At 37.9% G+C, this 18,797-nt stretch overlaps 1 protein-coding gene across 1 annotated transcript; it reads left to right on the forward strand.

The window, feature by feature from the left end:
* The first annotated feature begins 4,737 nt into the window (after positions 1-4,737).
* On the forward strand, positions 4,738-5,477 carry LOC101299737 (60S ribosomal protein L12-like). Its single transcript, XM_004291528.1, has one exon. The coding sequence runs from the start codon at positions 4,807-4,809 to the stop codon at positions 5,305-5,307; it is 501 nt and encodes a 166-aa protein (XP_004291576.1). The 5' UTR covers positions 4,738-4,806; the 3' UTR covers positions 5,308-5,477.
* The last annotated feature ends 13,320 nt before the right edge of the window (positions 5,478-18,797 follow it).

Genomic DNA, 18,797 nt, shown 5'->3' on the forward strand with positions numbered 1-18,797 from the left:
AAAAACAAAAAAAAAAAAAACTAAGAGTTTGAGTAGCAATGACCAAGCCTCAGACCCAGAGATCCAAACCGCGTCCGTCGGGGCGCACCAATCCGGCCTCGTGCGAACCGAATTCAGAGAGAGACTAGAGAGAAGATTGGGTAATGGGTATTTGTTAATCGGGTTACTTCTGGTTTCCTATATTTGTTGGATTTAATTTACATGTTGCTTAGATTAGTTCTATGGAAGGATGAGAAAATGATAGCAGATGATGCCTCTAACAAATTACATAATAGGATAGCAAGATGAGGAAAAGTAGATGAACGGATCTGGGTTGCAAAGTTTGGAAAGTGAGATCGATGAGGGAAGAAGATGAAACAGAGTTGGAATATAATTTGTTTCCATTAGAACCGTAAGATTTACTCACTAAACATCCAACGGTTGAGATTGAATTGTCCATTTTTGTCCCTTAAATCGTATCCCGCAGGTGAGCAGCCCTGTTAGTTTAACCATTACTTAAAGTTTTCCACACTTACGTAAAGAATTGTAACCCACTTAGATGTACAAATCATGAGATCGCCAATAACAATCTGGGCTTTTTGGGTAGTGGGTATTGGATTACCTTATCGAGGACCAAAAATGGCATCAAAATTGGATCTTGGAAAAAATATAATTCTCTAAACACTACACACTTTTTTTTTCTCGCCAAAAAAAAAAAAAAACAACTACACACTTTATCCTCTCTTCAACTAAGAGGCATTAGTTCAAATTTTGTGTGATTCAAAATTCCAGTCCATAGTCTTGATCTATTCACCCTCCAACTCACATTGATCTTGATGTTTAAAAAGACTACCCAGTTAGTCATCGATCCCAAATTCATGTCTATAAAGGCATGAAATCATTGATATTGATTAGGAGTAGTAGTGTTACTTTATGCTAGGGCATTTTAGAGCATATTTGGATAATGAATTCATTCCACATTAGACTAACACAAATTTGAAAGAGCATATCCATTGCTAGGCTAACACAAAATGTTTGAAAACTGTCTTCAAAACATTATGAAGGATTTGATCGACATAAGTAAATTAAAAGACACAGTTATAGTTTTCTTTACCTCACACGAGGAAGAATTTTTTTTGAAGTTATCATTCCCTATCATCTTTCATCATGATGACCGGAAAAAAAATTCAAACAAATTATTTAGTGATTTGTGACATTATTTATATTTCATGAAAATAAGTCATTACAATGGTGATAATTTTATCAACCAAAAGGTAAATAGTGAAATAATATTCATCTTCCAAAAGGCTATATAAAGCATGGTGGAGAGGAGTAGGTTTGTAGTGTTTCACTTTCATGGCATAAAAGGGAGATTATGAGTTGTGGGCCTTTTCGATTGATGCATAAGCAAAGATTAGTGAACGTAATTGTCTCCACTCTACCGTTATGCCCAATGAAACATCTCAACTAGTTTATGCCCGGGACATCTTGTCGAAGAAAGGAATTAGGTATGCAATTTTCTTCAACTCGCCCCGTAAAGAAAACTAGTTATTCACGGTTACGAGAGTCACATATCTTCGTTAAATTGTTTCACAAGTGCTATTCAGCTAGTAAATAGTTAACGTGTAAATTTTCGTAATGATAAGTTATTAAATCCGTTTTCGGATAAACTTTGCGCAAATCAAAAGTATTGAAAAAGCCTGAAGGGGAGTAGGTTTATATTGAGGGTGGTTCACTTTCACCATAAAGCTTGGATTAAGAGATGTGGGGCTTTTGGAACGAGGCATAATGCCATTGCTATTCTGCTAGCTAGCTTTTGCTCGAGTGGTCTTTGCGATTACGACAATGGCTGAGGGTGAAAGGAGCCTAATAGGAGTGATATATATCATTGTCCAAAAGTGGGGTTGTAACTTGCAACTTTGAAGTTCCTCCACCACAACTATTTTTCCCCTTGAGAGCTACCCTTGACATTTGACAAGACCCCAATATCACAATGATTTTAATTCCCAAAAACCCAAACAACTGTAGTAGAGGGGCTTTGATCCACGTTTACAGTCCTGGAATGCAAATAAGGTGTTCTGGGCTTGTAGCTAGTCTGGTGGTGATCGATTATTGCAGATTGGCTTTTACTGCAGGCAGTGATATGATTTGTTGGGCATGCGTTTGGAATTGGTGAAGTGATGGCCTATGGGATCAAATCAGTGACGGAAGTTTGAACTTTTGTGAGCATTTTGACGAAGATTGATGTGCGTTTTTGTACATATAGCTCAGCGTTTTCCCGTAAAGCAATATAGACGGTTGATATATGCTTGGCACCCAAACCGACTGTTGTTATAGTGGTTAGTTTTGTAGAAAGACTACGAAGTAAAATCTAGATTCTTAATTATTTATTTCATCTGAATTAAAGTTAGGTACGCAGTAAAAATTGTTACTACGTAGTTTGAAGTTTGAGCAATACAATTCATAGCCATATCTTCCTGAATGAGCTTTACATTACAGCATGAGGTTAAAACTTAGGAAGATCGTCTTGGGATTACAGATATCCCAAATTCGATCAAGTAGTAGATTGATGGTTGAGCTCAACTCCTCATTATGCGTAGTACTAACAATTGATAGTTTTGATTAAAATCATATAACACTCATACACGGTTTCTTGTAAATGAAGAAACAAAGACCTCAAATGTACCATACACTCAAGGATAATAAGGGGTGCACTCGAGAAATTGAAGGGTATACTCCTTTGTCGAACCTAAATATTCATTTTAGCTAATCTTGCACACTGATTTTCAAACAAACAAAAAAAAAAAAAAAAAAAAATTCTTGCATACTCTTTGTTTTATTTGTTTTTAATTGAATTTTCTTTTAAAAATCTTATAAATAAATAAACATTTAATTAATTAAAAATAAGAACATAAAGTGTAAAAAATATAAAATGTGAACTTGAGAAAGTGTGAGTTTCACACCCCAAAGAAGACCGTGAAATATTTCGTTGGTCAAAGTCTACTCTGACGTGTTTACTAAACCTAAAAGATAATGAATCAGTTAGAATCGATTCCTTTTCTCCAACGTTTACTAACCATGGGAAAAGGAACAATGTGTGGGTCCCACTAAACATTCAGGATTCACTCATCCATTTTCTGACACGTTTACTTACTAGTATTGAAATTTATCAGGAATGAAAGACAGAAGGAATCACAGACAGAATAAAATTATATGTAGAGATTTCAATTTCATTGAGCTGTTTACCTACCCAATATGAATGCAACTAATTGCGAGTTCGATTACTTAAATACCCCTTAAAAGACATTTACATATTTATGTTGATCTAGTTTTGTTTGTCGTTTTGATAAGTTATGTATAATCAACAAACCAAGATGAACTTTTTTTTTTGGAGAACAAGATGGACCATTATTTCAATTCATTGTATTGATTGTAATCATGTGTTACATATTAATAATATAATACAGAGGCTACGTGTGTGCTTATGTATATTGCAATCTCGTCGTTGCATAAACTCTCTTCTACCATGATTTATATACATCATTTGGACCTAGTACTAGCATTTTAAGTGTATCTCAAACCGCAAGATACAAAAGGTTGAAGAACAAAATTAAGGCGCCATACTTTTATACTTTTAAGTAATACTATATTTAAATCAAGCAAACAATTTTATAAATAAAAAAAATTAAACAACTTCAACAAATAACATATTATTAACATCTAAAAAAGAAGCTTTAAGAAAAAAAAATTGAAATTACTAGCATCTTAAACAAATTCCTCAATATTATTAGCATATTAAAATTAAAGAGGGTATTTTCAGCATAAAAGTTGATTCCTGATGGTGTCATTCCTAAACCCACCCCCCCCTTGATATTACAATTCCGGGTTGTTAAGAAATCTATTATTTATTAGGAGGTGGGACCCACACCAATTCCAATTTCATTATGTATAAGTAAACGTAAGAATTCTCCTTCGCCGGAATCATTCCCTCACTTCTCAATTCCATTCCATGTAAGTAAATGTGCCTTCATTCCGGAAGGGGGACATAATATTGATTCATGATGATGGCTGAATCAACTTTTCATTCTTAAATTGTCCTCAACATCTATTGATAATCCGAAAATACCCAAAAGCAAACCTATTCATTCCCAAATTGTAATTTCATTTATACTCATGGGTGTTTTTGTAATTAACCTTATCATGATTCCAATTCCTATGTTTTAGTAAACACATGATTACATGAATAAGAATCACTCATGTAATAATTCTCATTCCTGATAACAAGTAAACACATGAATGTGAATGACTCTTCTTCTCCAAGTGATAAAGAATAGGAGAGAGAAGGAATGGGAAGAAGAGGAGTCATTCACATGCAGAGAATCTCTAATTTCTTTGTTGAAAGAATCTCTCGGCTCTCGTTTGTATGCTGTTGTTGAAAACAGAATCTTATTTCCGAGCCCAATCTGTTAGCCCATTCTCTCCATCACAAATCAGTAAATGGTCCAACTCCGAGTAGCCTTTTCTTCACCAAGGTCCATACCAGTCGGCACCTTGGCAAAAGACATTTATAACACCATACCAAGCGTCACTCGCCGTGGTATTCACAGTCTCATTTAGTCCTCGATCGTACTTACACAGAATCTTTCCGAAAACACCCACAGTCTAATCTCCAAATCACACAGCCCTCACGCTATTTACAGGGGCAAATTCGACATAAACCTCACCAATCGTCGCAAAACCCTAGCATATATATAATCCTCCATTTCCCAAACCCTCCACCCCCCACACTATCCTTCGTTCAGAAACCCTAAGAGCTCAGTCTCCACAATGCCGCCCAAGTTCGATCCCTCTCAGGTCGTCGAGGTCTACGTCCGCGTCACCGGAGGTGAGGTCGGCGCCGCCAGTTCCCTCGCTCCCAAGATCGGACCTCTCGGTCTCTCCCCAAAGAAGATCGGAGAAGACATCGCCAAGGAGACCGCCAAGGACTGGAAGGGCCTCCGCGTCACCGTCAAGCTCACCGTCCAGAACCGTCAGGCCAAGGTCTCCGTCGTCCCATCCGCCGCCGCTCTCGTCATCAAGGCCCTCAAGGAGCCCGAGCGTGACCGCAAGAAGACCAAGAACATCAAGCACACCGGCAACATCAGCCTCGATGACGTCATTGAGATCGCGAAGATCATGAAGAACAGGTCCATGGCCAAGGACCTGAGCGGCACCGTCAAGGAGATTCTCGGCACTTGCGTCTCGGTGGGGTGCACGGTTGACGGCAAGGACCCTAAGGATCTGCAACAGGAGATTTCCGATGGCGATGTGGAAGTCCCCCTCGACTGAGCTCTGTGATGTTCGTTTTTTCCTCTCCAAGTGTTTTCGTGTATTTTGATTTGGATAATTTTGTTTTGTTAAGATGGTTTAAGGATTTCGATGCCCGATTATAACATGCTGTGGATGCTTTAGTATAGTATGGGTTCTGCATTATATTTATGGTTAAATTGGGGCTTTAATCTGCTTGCTTTAATTTGCTCGTGTTTCGTTTGCTGTCTTATATAGAAATGGCCAATTTTGGGATAGCTCTGTGGGGATAATTTGGGTGTGCAGATTGGAATCTGCAATTGCATACGTTGCTTTAGTTTCTGTTCCCGTCTGTTTGATTTTCATCTTTTGACTGATTGTGTGCGACTTATGCTGAGGGGAATTGTTAATGAGAGCAAATTGAATTGCTATGTATTTGATGAGTCAAGGGGGTTTTGTTGACCCAATGTTGACATGATGTCAATGCTAACTCTGGTATTGCTTGAGGGTTTGATTGGAGCTATTGTTGGGTGCTTTGAATGGTCATCTGTGCATTGCAAAATGTGGTTGTTTGCTATGTAGGTAGAGTGTTTGGCTTCATATGTTAGTATGCTTCAGTTATATGAGTTGACGTATATCTTCAATCATACTGTACGTGCTCTATGTGACCTCGCATAGCTGCGTACTGATTAAGTCCCTTAGGGTTTGCAGGTCCTTCCTGCTCCCCTGTCTTTTGGTCTTTGTAGGTGGCTTACCTCACAAGAGTTGATGGAGTACATATAAATTTTGTTGGTTTCCTGCTGAGTTGAGTCCGATGTGTTTGTGTTTAGTGTTTAATTTCCTGATCAAATATTTTGTACATTAATATTTTGTTAGAAGTGATTAATGTGAAGAGCCAATAGGGTGCTGTATGATGAGTCTAGTGTAACATATTGAACAATTCCTTTGCAGAATTGTATGGGTAATTCTTTGTTTATTACTGTTTGTGTACCCTTCACCTTCCACCTAAGAAACTTAGAAAAGTTCTGGCCTGTGAAATGGTGTTGTGTATTCCCAGTACCTGCTATTGTGAAATTGGTAGATGAATTGAGCTTCCTTGCATTAGTTGTGATGTGTAGTAGGTATGTTAACAAACAGAGTAGGTGGAGGATATGCTAGTTTGCTTTAGTTTCAGTAAAAAAGATTTTTGATCTGTTCTGGTAGTGCATCTGTGTGTGTGCGCTAATGGTTCCGTCACTTGCGTGTTTTATTTTGAAGAGTATATACTTTGTAGGTGGTGTATATGCCAGATTGTTTTGGTATCGGTAGTCAAGAATTCAGATCGATGGTCTGTAATGGTAGCGCGTGTGTGCTAATGAATGAAGTGTATTTCCAATTACTATTTGTTGTCCATGTCTTTTTTGCGCCCCTTCTAGTATTCAGATATACACATAATCGATCATACTGGGTGAATCTGCTGTTGGCTTTGAAGTCTCCCTCATCCCTGTCTTTCTCCCAGTAACTTGTTTTGCTTGTTCTTAGTGTGGATGAGTTACTCCCCCCTCTTCATATTCTAATTCCCTTCTGCTGTGTTTATTAGTGCCGTATATTTTTGGTTAGAAAAACTATAATGTTACATATTCAAAAAAGAGTATAAGCATATTCAAGAAAGAGTTGCTTATACGATCTGGTCGGGAAACAAATACAATCATTGTAGATGACTCGATTTACATTGATGTATTTTCGATAACAATGTTGACTTACAGTCTTACATGATATTATTCATCACCCAATTTACTTGTGGTATCGCTGAATCCTGATTTTTAACCCCAAACTTAGTCACTTTCACTCCTAGAAAAAAGGATGACTTTGACACACTGCATATCAACTCTCTTCTGTATGTAGTATTTTGACGAAGATGACCGTCTCCTTGATTATTTCTCAGCCTCTGTAAGATGGTTCCAGAGACACCGAACTTTCTTGCTAATGGATTTCTCTTGGCCATAATACTAAGGCTTTAAGCTGGCACAGTGCTCAGCAAAGAAGAAATTGTTGCAACTTGGATTTGAGTGCGGCTATTGGGACCTCTAAATTTGCTTATTTGACCTCTTTTTATTATGAGTTATTGAATGACAATTATCTCATCTTACGTAATGACTATTAAAGACAATAATCATACAAAAAGAAGTATATTTATTCTCTCTAGACTTTTCAATTCGATAATTAATTGATTGTATTCTTTATTATTTTCTTTATATATTTTTAATTTCTAATTTACTATTTTCTAAATTTTACTATATATTATATATTTAATTAGAGCTAAAACTATGATCAATATCAACCATGTGACATAAAATTTTCTATTATCATATATATAAGGTGAAAGAATATATATGTAAAAAAAAAAATCGATAATGAAATATTAAATAACTATTGAAATAATTTCATGATGTACATAAAATAGAGGGGGAAAAAACATACATAGTATACAATTGTTATCATTAATCATTGTTTAGCACAAGTAAAATAGAAAAAGAAAAGCTAATTTATGTTAAAATATTTTCTTGTTGTTAAATATAAGTTTTTTTTTTTATATCAGATAAACAACAAATATGCTACAACGAGATGGTACTGGGCTGGTAAATATAAATTTTGAAACTCAATACTTTGTGTTATTTGATTTTTAAAAGAAAAATTGAAGTCATTGAAATTTTTTCTTACAAATTGATCAAATAATGGAGGATTGGTGACATTCTATGGGAAATAAAAAAAATATCAAGGAATTGAGGTCGTGAAAGAGGTTTGAACGGAAAAAAAAAATCAAGGAATAGAGGTCTCGATGGCAGTATACAAAAAGAAAAAAAATAAAAGAATGAGAGGTTTAGAGAATAAATAAGAGGTATAATGAGTAAATTATTAAGATATATGTGAATAACATACCTAAGGTTATTTTAGGAATTTGAAAGGAGGTCTAGTGAGCAAATGGTTGTAGTTAAAATTAAAAAGGAGGCGTAAAGAGCATGAGATGTATACTGAGCAAATTTGGAGGTCCTAATAGCCGCATTCCTTGGATTTCTTTTAATTCTGTTGAGACAGAGGCAGAGGTCTATCATCGATATCCATTGCAAAATTTCTGTCAATCGTTCCCATAGTCGAACACCCAAATTGCATTCATATTGGGATTGTGCAGTAGATTACAAATTCGTAACTAATTCTCTGTAAAACAAGATGCGCTACAAGTAAGATCAAAGAATCCGGAAATAAGAACGAAGAAACAGAACGATCAAAGTTGAATTAGTTCTCCTCACTTCAACAAGAGGGAGAGATGACACAGTATGCATGTGACCGTCTCCACGTTTGGAGTTTGATTTACCTTGGTTAGAACCAATTGTGAATTCCTACATAGCGCTGGACTCTAGTAAATCTGATGTAGAGAGTGTTAGCTTAGAAATGGAGACTTGGAAGAAGCGTAAGGATACTCTACGTCATAGAGGCATGAGGTTCCTTAAGACACATCATTCTCATGCCATATGAGATTACAGTGATCAAAAACATCCACCATGTTATCAAAGAAGAACTAAATCTTCAACCTCTAGAATAATCTTTAAAGTGTTCTTCTGAAAGATAAGGCAAGAGAGAGGTTGAGAAACCCCAACTCTACCCGACGACATGTTGCCAACAATCACTCATCAGTTCTCACAAAATTTTCGACCACATAACCCATGTTTCAAAATATTTTCAGTTTCTCAAATTCCGACTTAATATTCATGATGTTCACCCAAAAATACAGTGTGTCCATACAGGTCATTAGTTTATGACCATCAAATTCCTAGAATAAGTGGAGCACGCAGGTGATACCAAGGTCCTCCCTAAAACACCCTATTACGATTAGCCGACAAATCAAACATGAACACAAACAAGTTTGCCTTATCCTGAACCATAAAACCCTTTCAAAACACCCAGATTTGCTGGAAATGAGCTTGGAGGTCCATGATGTTAAAGAGCTTGGTGGTCACTGGTTTGACAAGAAGATAAACTCTCGCATTAGGTCGGATTTCCTCGTCATGGTCCAAATGTGAGATGTGTATGACATCCCCACTGACGAACGCGAATGAGGCAACAAAACTGGCTGTAACATCTTCAATAGAGGACGACATGGTGATTGATGAAAGGAGGGATGCACTCTGTGTAGAGATACGATAGCTAGGGTTTGCCACTATGGACAGCGTCAAAGCAGCACTATAGCTTTAAGATCAACTCCAACAACTTCACAATATTCTTGGTTTTTGATGAAGGATAAAGTGTAGAGACAAAGAGATAGCAAGAGAATCATCATTTTATTCATTGATAGGAGCCATTTATATAGAGAATTACAAAGTACCAATATGGTAAGGATATAAATACATAGATCTAGTCAAACTACATATCCTATTGACATAAGGCCAAGACACACATAAAGAATATCTAGAAAGATACAGAATATCCTAGAACACTCCCCTTTGTGCCGCGCGCTGATATGTCGATGGTGTTGATCTGTTGGCTCGTCAAAAACCTCGTCAAGTCACAAAAACCCTCTAGGAGAAAAATTGAACCTTGATCGTAGGAGAAAAAGAGTACAACGCACCATTCACATTTGATAGCGACATATATATATGTGTTAGACTCCCCCTGAAGTTCGCACCTCCCCCTGATCTTTACATCGATCATAGGGTTCTTCCTGATTCTTACTAATCACGAAAATTTCAATAACTTAGCATGTCAATGCTTTTTAACATGTCTTCAAATGTGGCATTAGGCAATGATTAACTAAATCATGCCGTATTGTCCTCAAATGATCTTTTACACTTAGATCTTGAGGAGAAGGCTGCTTGTGAACGCAAAACATAAGTTCATGCAGGAAATCAGATTTCTGCGCAGCATGACCTTCGGGTACTAAAACAGCCATAACTTCCTCTAAGAAATATGTATGAACGAACCGTAAACGGTTTTGGAAAGCTAAATGACTAGACTCATTTAGCTTTCCAACCGTATATTACACATATTCTGGTTCATCAGGATCTGTTCACAAAGTCCCATCGAAGTTGACTGTTCTGCCAAAATCAGATTCTCGGACAGATTCGTCCTATTTTAAGAAAACGGCCATAACTCACTCAATATGATATCTATGATAAAATGGTTGGTGTCCCTAGAAAGTAGACACATAGACCTTTCCAATGGTACCAGTTTCATCATTTTCCAGTGAGTGAGGTTTCCTGTAGGTCCCGTGCAAGTTGACCTACGAAACTTGGTAGATTCTGATTTTGCTATTGATGTGTCTTTTTTTATGTAGGGATAGAATAAGCCTCAACCTTTCATACCATTAAGTATTGAAAAAGGAGTTACTGCCATTACATTGGCGTTGCGTGGGCGCATAGCTACACTTAGCTTTACAATTTTTGATCTCAAGTCTTTCGTATTGTGTTTAGTACATTGATGCGTTTTATTGTACTTAGATGGGAACTCCATCTCTTAACACATATTTGTCATCTCTTAACACAATTATAGGGTATATGTAGGCCTTACTTTCGTTAGAGTGCCTAAGCCGATTGATGAAAAATCATCATCAATACAGTCATCGAGTACCTTTTCGAGACTGTATCTTCCCAAGATCTTTTTCATTCTAACTTCGGATATTGATACATATCGACATCTCTTGATCTATAAAGAGTCCATGTAAATCCAGAAGGAACACACAAATGCATAATTCACCTTATCTCTTCCAAATCAAGTAGAGTTCATGTGCGTTCCAATACCTTTAGCAAACGCGTGCTCCTGTGGTTTGGAGCCACTTGATTCGGATGAATGAAGTCCGTTTAAGACTTTCATGTATATCTCTGATCCCATAGAGATGTCATTATGACCACATTCATAGGCTGCATGTTCAGTTATTCAGAAGACTACCAAACTGATAAAGTAGTGGAGTGCAATGACATCCATTACGAGTGCATATCTCATCGTAGTCGACCCCAGTGCGTGTTAGTGAGAGACCTTGCGTCATTATGTGAGTCTAAGCTCTTGTTCTCACTACGCTATCTAACAAAGACATAGTTGATAGGGTTTAGCTTGCGGTGTCGGCATCACCTGCCCAAGGACCTATCTCTTTGTTAATGTGGATCGCATCTTTCCATTAGGCCAATCAACTAAGTTGTTATCCATCAACGAAGGGTGGTTTGATAGTAGACTCATTATCCCACGTCCTCATGTACACTAGTGTAATACTTGTAAAGATTTCTATATGGATTGGATTTGACATTAAGGCGTCCCCCAACGATAATCACAATTCAGACTTAATGAGACGGATTTGAGTATAACTGATCAATGGATCAGGTTGTGCCAAGCTCGCTTTCTTCCTAGTGCGAGAAAGTATCGAACCTAAGGGCCTCCCTCCTTTTGAGGAGCCACAGGGCCTTGTGACACCAATTTTGCCACTATATGGCGTCACCATATCACCATCCATGGTGATGACGCCAAGACCAACTTCTTTTGGTCGCGCCATGTCCTCTTGATAGGACATCAATCCTTGTAGACATATTTGCAACATGTGATTTTGTCACTTTAACACTTTAAGCATTTGGGATCAAGATGAGACTTAGTGGCGACAAACCATGACAATTCACGTCGTTCCATTTGAACAATTGTGTTCTTATCTCCCCCTAATGGCGGGAATATTGTCTCATCAAAGTGACTATCCAAACTATAGCGGTGAAAGAGATCTCCTGACAAGATTTCTATATAGGCGGATTATAGGTGGAGGTTCATATCCAACCTAAACTTATTCATCTCAAATGACCCATCATTGTGCGCAGTGGCATTGCGATTTGGCACCGAGAAATAACATCTAGCCTAGCTCAAAGATTGGAAATCCGTTTCAATCCTGTTTGAGCTCAAGGATTGCAATTTCGTGTTAATCCTGGTATACAGTCACGAGCTGTAGTACAACAATATTCAATGATGGTGGGTAGTAGATGAATAGTAAAGCTGCATGCAAATATTGCATAGCCCCAAGACGCAATAGAAAAATTTGGTGCGCATCAATAATGTTCGAGTGACAAGCTAAAGTTGCTTGGTCGTAGCCTCGGTGAGACTGTATTGCGTGTGAACATGGGGTACATGACACTTCAACTTATATCCCGATAAACTTTTTTAAACAATGGGTAGTGAGCCCGTAGAAGTATAAGCAGCATAAACAGTAGATAATAGTGTAACACGTGATCAGTGTGTTAACACTTTAACCAACACCATAAAACATAAAAAAAGGTGTCCGTAAGTTGGTTGTATCTATCAACATAGTTTGATGTAAAAATAGAATATTCTCTTTTGTGTCATTTAGCGTAGGAGGGTCTCATTCCTAATTTAGCTAAAAAATAGGCTTTCAAAATCAGGGGGCCAATGAGACATCGAGGGAAGGTCGGTGCACCTCAATTGCTTGAGGAATTGACTGGACGGCCTCTGGGAAATTGGAGCCGTGTTCGGGTGACGTCAATGTCCCCCGGGTCACCACCATGCTTCATGGTGATGCAAGATCCTGAATGTCTTTGTTTTGAGCGGAAAAATGGATGTCCATGAGAATTTCTCAAAATTTAGACTATTATGTCTCTTCTAGGATGACTGATTTGGTCAAACCAAAGCCTATATGAGTCGGTGTCCTAAATATCTTGTTTGGCGACAACATGGGATTCGATACTCAAATCGTAGTGACATACAATCCACTAAATTGACTCATGAACTTCTCCAAGATGCATTTCAGTCCGCATTCATGAGAAGGTATACACAAAAGAATTCTTATTCATTCTCACAATGTGTTTTCAAATGAAAACTATTAGCATGAATGTCTTTAAAGCTCAACATGGTTCGGCTGCCTCTCAATGCATAGAGAGCATATGTGACGTTGATCATGGTGCCATGAGGCATCAAGATTTAAACTAAAACCGTGTCCCTGAATGACTGGTATGATTCAATTATTGTAGTCACAGAAGATTTACAAAGACACAAAATCCAAAGATAGTTGCCGGTTCCTTAGAATGTTGTGGATAGTTCCACTATCTGCAAAACACTCAATGTCTCTATGAGACATATCTACATGGAGTAGATAGGCGAGTAAATAGTTCCACTTGAACCATTTAGAAGGATTGAAAGAAGCTACGAAAAGCTGCAATCCCGAGTGCATAAAAATTTTCGCTCATAATGACTTTTGCGTACTAAAACAGCCATAACTTCTTCATTAAAATAGATATGGACGAACCACGAAAATTTATGAAAACTAGACTCGTAGAGCTTTCCAATGATATAAAGCTTACTGTCTGGTTCGTTTGGAGCTGTTCACAAAGCTTAAATGAAGTTGACTGTCCAAAATGGACAGATTGCTGTTTTTTACAGAATTGGCATGTGCGAAGCTGTGAAGCTTGCAGGTGGTGTGTAGGCTTTTGCCTTAGCCAAAAAGTGACGTGTGTATGATCAAAACCAAGTCATTTCAGTCATTCTAAGGTCGTAAACTCCATGACTCGTTAGCAAAAGATCCCTGACATGAACATAAACTAACTCAGAGGACCTAGAGGATTCGATCATGATGATAATTTTCCGGTTTTGATAAGTCTTCAACGTCTTTTGCAAAACGGCAATTGGTTTAATAGCATAGGGGGATCCAAAATCAAAAGCATTCGGTAACTCCAAGTCAGTATGACCAGACATGTCCGTGGAGGGTCGGTAGTGCGAGGCACACTTGAAACCACTATCTCCTTAATTTCGGACAATTCTAAGACATCACATTGAGCTTGGATGAGCCTAGTTGAACAATTGATGATAGAAAATCCGCTATAGGGTAGAAGACTTAATCGGAAACACGTTGGCGATCCTTCTTGAGGATGTAAGGCCGTGCGTCATCTTCACTTGGAAGAGACCAAAACGGCACAATCTAACCATGTAGATTGTAAATATGCCATGCTTCTAAGGACGATGTAAAAATGTACATCTTGTTTGTAAATTAATACGAACCATAAGAGGAGAATAGTTTTATAACTTCGAAAAAATTCTCAAGGCATTCATTATTGCTAATGTGAGTACATCGAGGTCTCAAATAAACGACGCCTTACATATAACTTGGAAAAAAAATCAATGTCTAGCCAATGATGTCAAAGTCATGGGTAGCTAGAACTGGATCCGAATCTTTGAAATTCGTGATCATGAGGATGACGTTATTGTCCTCATATTGATTTTCCGTACCTTTTTGTATGCATTTATAATTTGAAGGAGAGTTCGACAAATCTTGAACTAGTGATCCGGAGATCCACAACAGTTGCATTATCATGAGCTGACATAAGTAGTTTTGACAGATTGATGTCTAGACCGGGAGTGTCGCCATTAGGGCCGACGACACCTCCCCCTCTTTTCTAGACATCGGCACGGCGTTTTCTGCCGTTGCCTTGACCCATATTATTTTTCCCACATTAGGGGATAATCCCAAATACGTTTATCGCATTAGCATATATACAATTTTCGTTTGCAATTGTAAGATCAAAATCAAGTCTCGTTGGTAATTCCAAACCAACTTGGAAGACCTAAAGAACTTGATGATGATCAAATCCGCTAAAGATTATGGATCATGATGCCACAATAGATCATCGACAATATGTAGTCAATTAAAATGGTAAGCAATCCACTTGACTAATAACTCAACAAGTAGAGTTATATGAACGTTTCAAGAAACGCTCCATGAGTGCATTCCACAGTACTTTGTGGTTATTACTTTTTGTACAGATTGCCATTGAAGGCTTTTGTTGATGGGGCGCGTTGAAGACTTTGAGCGCACGAGATGTGAAATCTCGGCATCTAGGCTTGTTAGCCTGAGGGTCAAAACATGTGGTTTAATCATTTCCAATGAAATCTTTTCCAATGAAAGGTTCCACAGATACCAAGCGAAGATCCGCTTTAGGCATCGAGTATGTCAAAACTCAAAGGAGCAGAATGTTACATTGCTCTTGCATACAAAACCAAGCTGTTATGAGACTCGATAGAGGTCACAAACAATGCTTTTAATGGTTTGTCCTTCGGATTAATCATATACAATCCGGAAAAGCCACGAATTGATCAAACACAATTCGGAAAAGGGCTCGGATTGATCAAACACAATCCGGTGATAGGTCGAGGTTGATCATACACAACCCGGACAAGGAAACAAGAGTGATCAAACCCACTCTTGACCCGCGAATAAAATTTCGGGATTTTTGGTACCTGCACACACAAAATCCCAAGCATAGAATGGAGATGGAGAAAAGGAGAAAACACTTTATATCCCCTGAGTTTATTGAACTTTGAAGAGTTTAAGGTTTAAAACATACCGTAAAATTAAATCGAAAAACTCGGATTTCTTGATCTAAAGCTTCATCGGCAGTACCAGAAAAGAAGGCGGAGCTGACGTCGGGAAGCGGCGGTCGGGAGCAGTGACGATGTCGGGGCCGAGGCATGGCCGAGAACTTCTGGATTGAAAAAAATTGTTTTTTAGGGTTTGGAAAACAAATGGTGGGCTATTGGCTTTAGCGTTAGAACAAAGTGCATGATAACGTGATGAAGGATAAAGTGTAGAGACAAAGAGATAGCAAGAGAATCATCATCTTATTCATTGATAGGAGCCCTTTATATAGAAAATTACAAAGTACCAATATAGTAATGATAAGCAATACATAGATCTAGTCAAACTACATATCCTATTGGCATAAGGCCAAAGCACACATAAAGAATATCTAGAAATATACAGAATATCTAGAAAGATACTAAATATCTTAGAACAGTTTTCTCAATTTTAGAGAAGATTTTAGTTATTTTGCTCTAATAGATTCTTAAAAATTGAATTGAAATTTGTTTAGTCCTTGTGGTTTGAAGTCGACATCTGTTTAGTCCTTGTGGTTTTATTTTAATCTAAATAACTTTATTGATTAAGCATCATTACAGTCATGAGAAAGTAACATCTCCACAGATGGAGGACTTACATCAAAAATATCATTAGAATAACATCTCCACAGACGGAGAACTTACATCAAAAATATCATTGGAATAAGAAATTAATTTGGCCTCTCTAGCAAGAGAATGAGCTACCATATTGGTCTCGCGTCGAACATCGACAACTTTGGCAAAATTTGCCTGAATCAGAAGTTGTCTCAAATCTGATATCAAGAAACAAGCTCAAAAAACTCAAGAGACTGACCTGTCACCCCTTGGACTAGTTCAAGGCAATTTGTCTCCACCACAATAGGTACCAAACCATGAGATAAAGCACACTCCATCCTATTATCAATGCTGCACACAAGAGCGAATGATGAAAACCCAACAGGAAAGACCCATTGGCATCCCTAAACACTCCTCCAAGACCTACTTGACTAATAGGAGAACCAAAAGCTGCATCCACATTAAGTTTAATCACCCCAACCATGGGTTTTTGCCATTTAATCCTGGGAACCCGAACATGAACCATTAGGTTTGCATGAGCAACTTGGTATTCTGCAAACCAACTCAGTATTGCGGAACTGCTTCCGACGCTAGCTTTGCCTCATCATCCCAAACCTTGGAATTTCGGTTCATCCAAATAGCCGAAATAATCATCAACACAATAGCAAAAGAAGTACTAGGCTGAATGTAGGAAACTAACCAATCTGCCACAGATGGAGCCATAATATGACTCGGAAGATTTGCTAGTTGAAAGAAAGAACTAGCATGAACACAATCTTGCAAAACTTGTAGTGGGGACTCTACTTCTTCATCACAGAAAGGCCATGCAGTGTTAATATCAATACCGCGTTGGCTTAACCTATTCCGTGTAGGAAGAATGTTAGAGGCAGCTTTCCATACACAAATCTTGACCTAACTAGGAACTGGAGCTTTCCAAAGATGCTTCCAAAGACGTGCACTAGGATTAGGCTCATCGTCAACCTCATTTATGATCCGTCGACGAGGGGACATGATAAGCCGGTTTGACCGAAAACCGGCCCTTTACAGTCCTCCCCCCAAATCCACCGATCCTCATAATTACAGACACTAACCGGAATGGCTAGAATCCGCTCTATAATATTAGCTGGAAAGAGCTCAGATAAAAGAGGAATGTTCCAACGACCTGGAGTAATGAAGAGGTCGGAAACCATAGATACTCTGTTAGTAAAAAAAGGCATTAAATCAGTACCTGGTACCCACGGTTCCTTCCAAATATTAGTCCGCCTGCCGTTACCAATATGCTTTCGAATACCAGCTTGCAAAATATCTCTACATTGTACAATACTTCTCCATGCATAAGAAGGAGAAGTACCAATCTTAGCTTCCCAAAACCTGCAATGAGGGAAATAGATAGCTTTTAATAACCTCCCTATTAGTGAATTAGGATTTTGAATGATTCTCCAACCTTGTTTAGATAGCATGGCAAGGTTAAAAGCAAACAAATTGTCCATGTTCGACGCGAGGTCAATATGGTAGCTCATTCTCTTGCTAGAGAGGCCAAATTAATTTCTTATTCTAATGATATTTTTTATGTAAGTCCTTCGTCTGTGGAGATATTACTTTCTCATAATTGTAATGATGCTTAATCAATGAAGTTATTTATTCCCTCAAAAAAAAAAAGAAAAAAAAAGAAGAGAAAGTAGTTCCCTTTCTTGACCATTTATTAGTAAAGAGAAAAATTACAAAAGAGAAATAGAGATTAAGGCCAAAATCTTCCATCATATAGCAAAAATTGAGAACAAACCTCCCACATCAAACAAACAAAATTTATAGTGAACATTAATTTATACCACGAGAGTGAACATTCCTCATTTTATTAGGCTAGTCCCTCTTTCTCAAGCAAAGAGGAGAAGAAAACGAAAATGGTTCAGCATGGCTTTGATGCCATAAAGGCTGAGGTCAGAGCATTCTTTGATGTCTATGACCAAGAAGAGAGCCACCAGGAGGCGTTCACCTCTAGAGATGATGGGCCAAAATAAGACCGAATGTATTGGAGCGCCACGGCCGGACTGTGAGATTTGACGACCTTAGCTCGAGATATCATACCCACTGTGACCCGAGGCTCAACGCCTCCCAATCTCTTGAGCTTGCCTTCATTATTTTTGAGCTACTCAGACGAAGGATCAAGTCACAACTCTCTGCTACCTCTTGAAGTCTATCAAAATTATACAGGGGTGAGCTCTATGAACACAATTCTTAGATAAAAATTTATGTTATGATGAACATGTATTGTATATGGAATAAATGCCTTAAGTATGGGTTAGAGATTATGTACTTTTGGTAAATCATTGATTCGATTACTAGACGACGTTTTGTGATCTTTGGCATCAGCATTGAGTTCGGCTTCATTTTGGCTTTCTGTAGCTAACTCACAAATCTCAACTATGGATATGCTATGAATTCATTCTCACTAAATTCGAATATAGTTGTAAAATCTAATTGTGCTTCTACTACATGAGTGTTTGCTTAATTTATAGATAGAGGTGCTACTGGAAAATGATAAGAGGTTTTGACAAAACAATGAGTCTAGTTATTGG

This window comes from Fragaria vesca, linkage group LG2, assembly GCF_000184155.1.
Source record: "Fragaria vesca subsp. vesca linkage group LG2, FraVesHawaii_1.0, whole genome shotgun sequence".
Classification (NCBI taxonomy): Eukaryota; Viridiplantae; Streptophyta; class Magnoliopsida; order Rosales; family Rosaceae; genus Fragaria; species Fragaria vesca.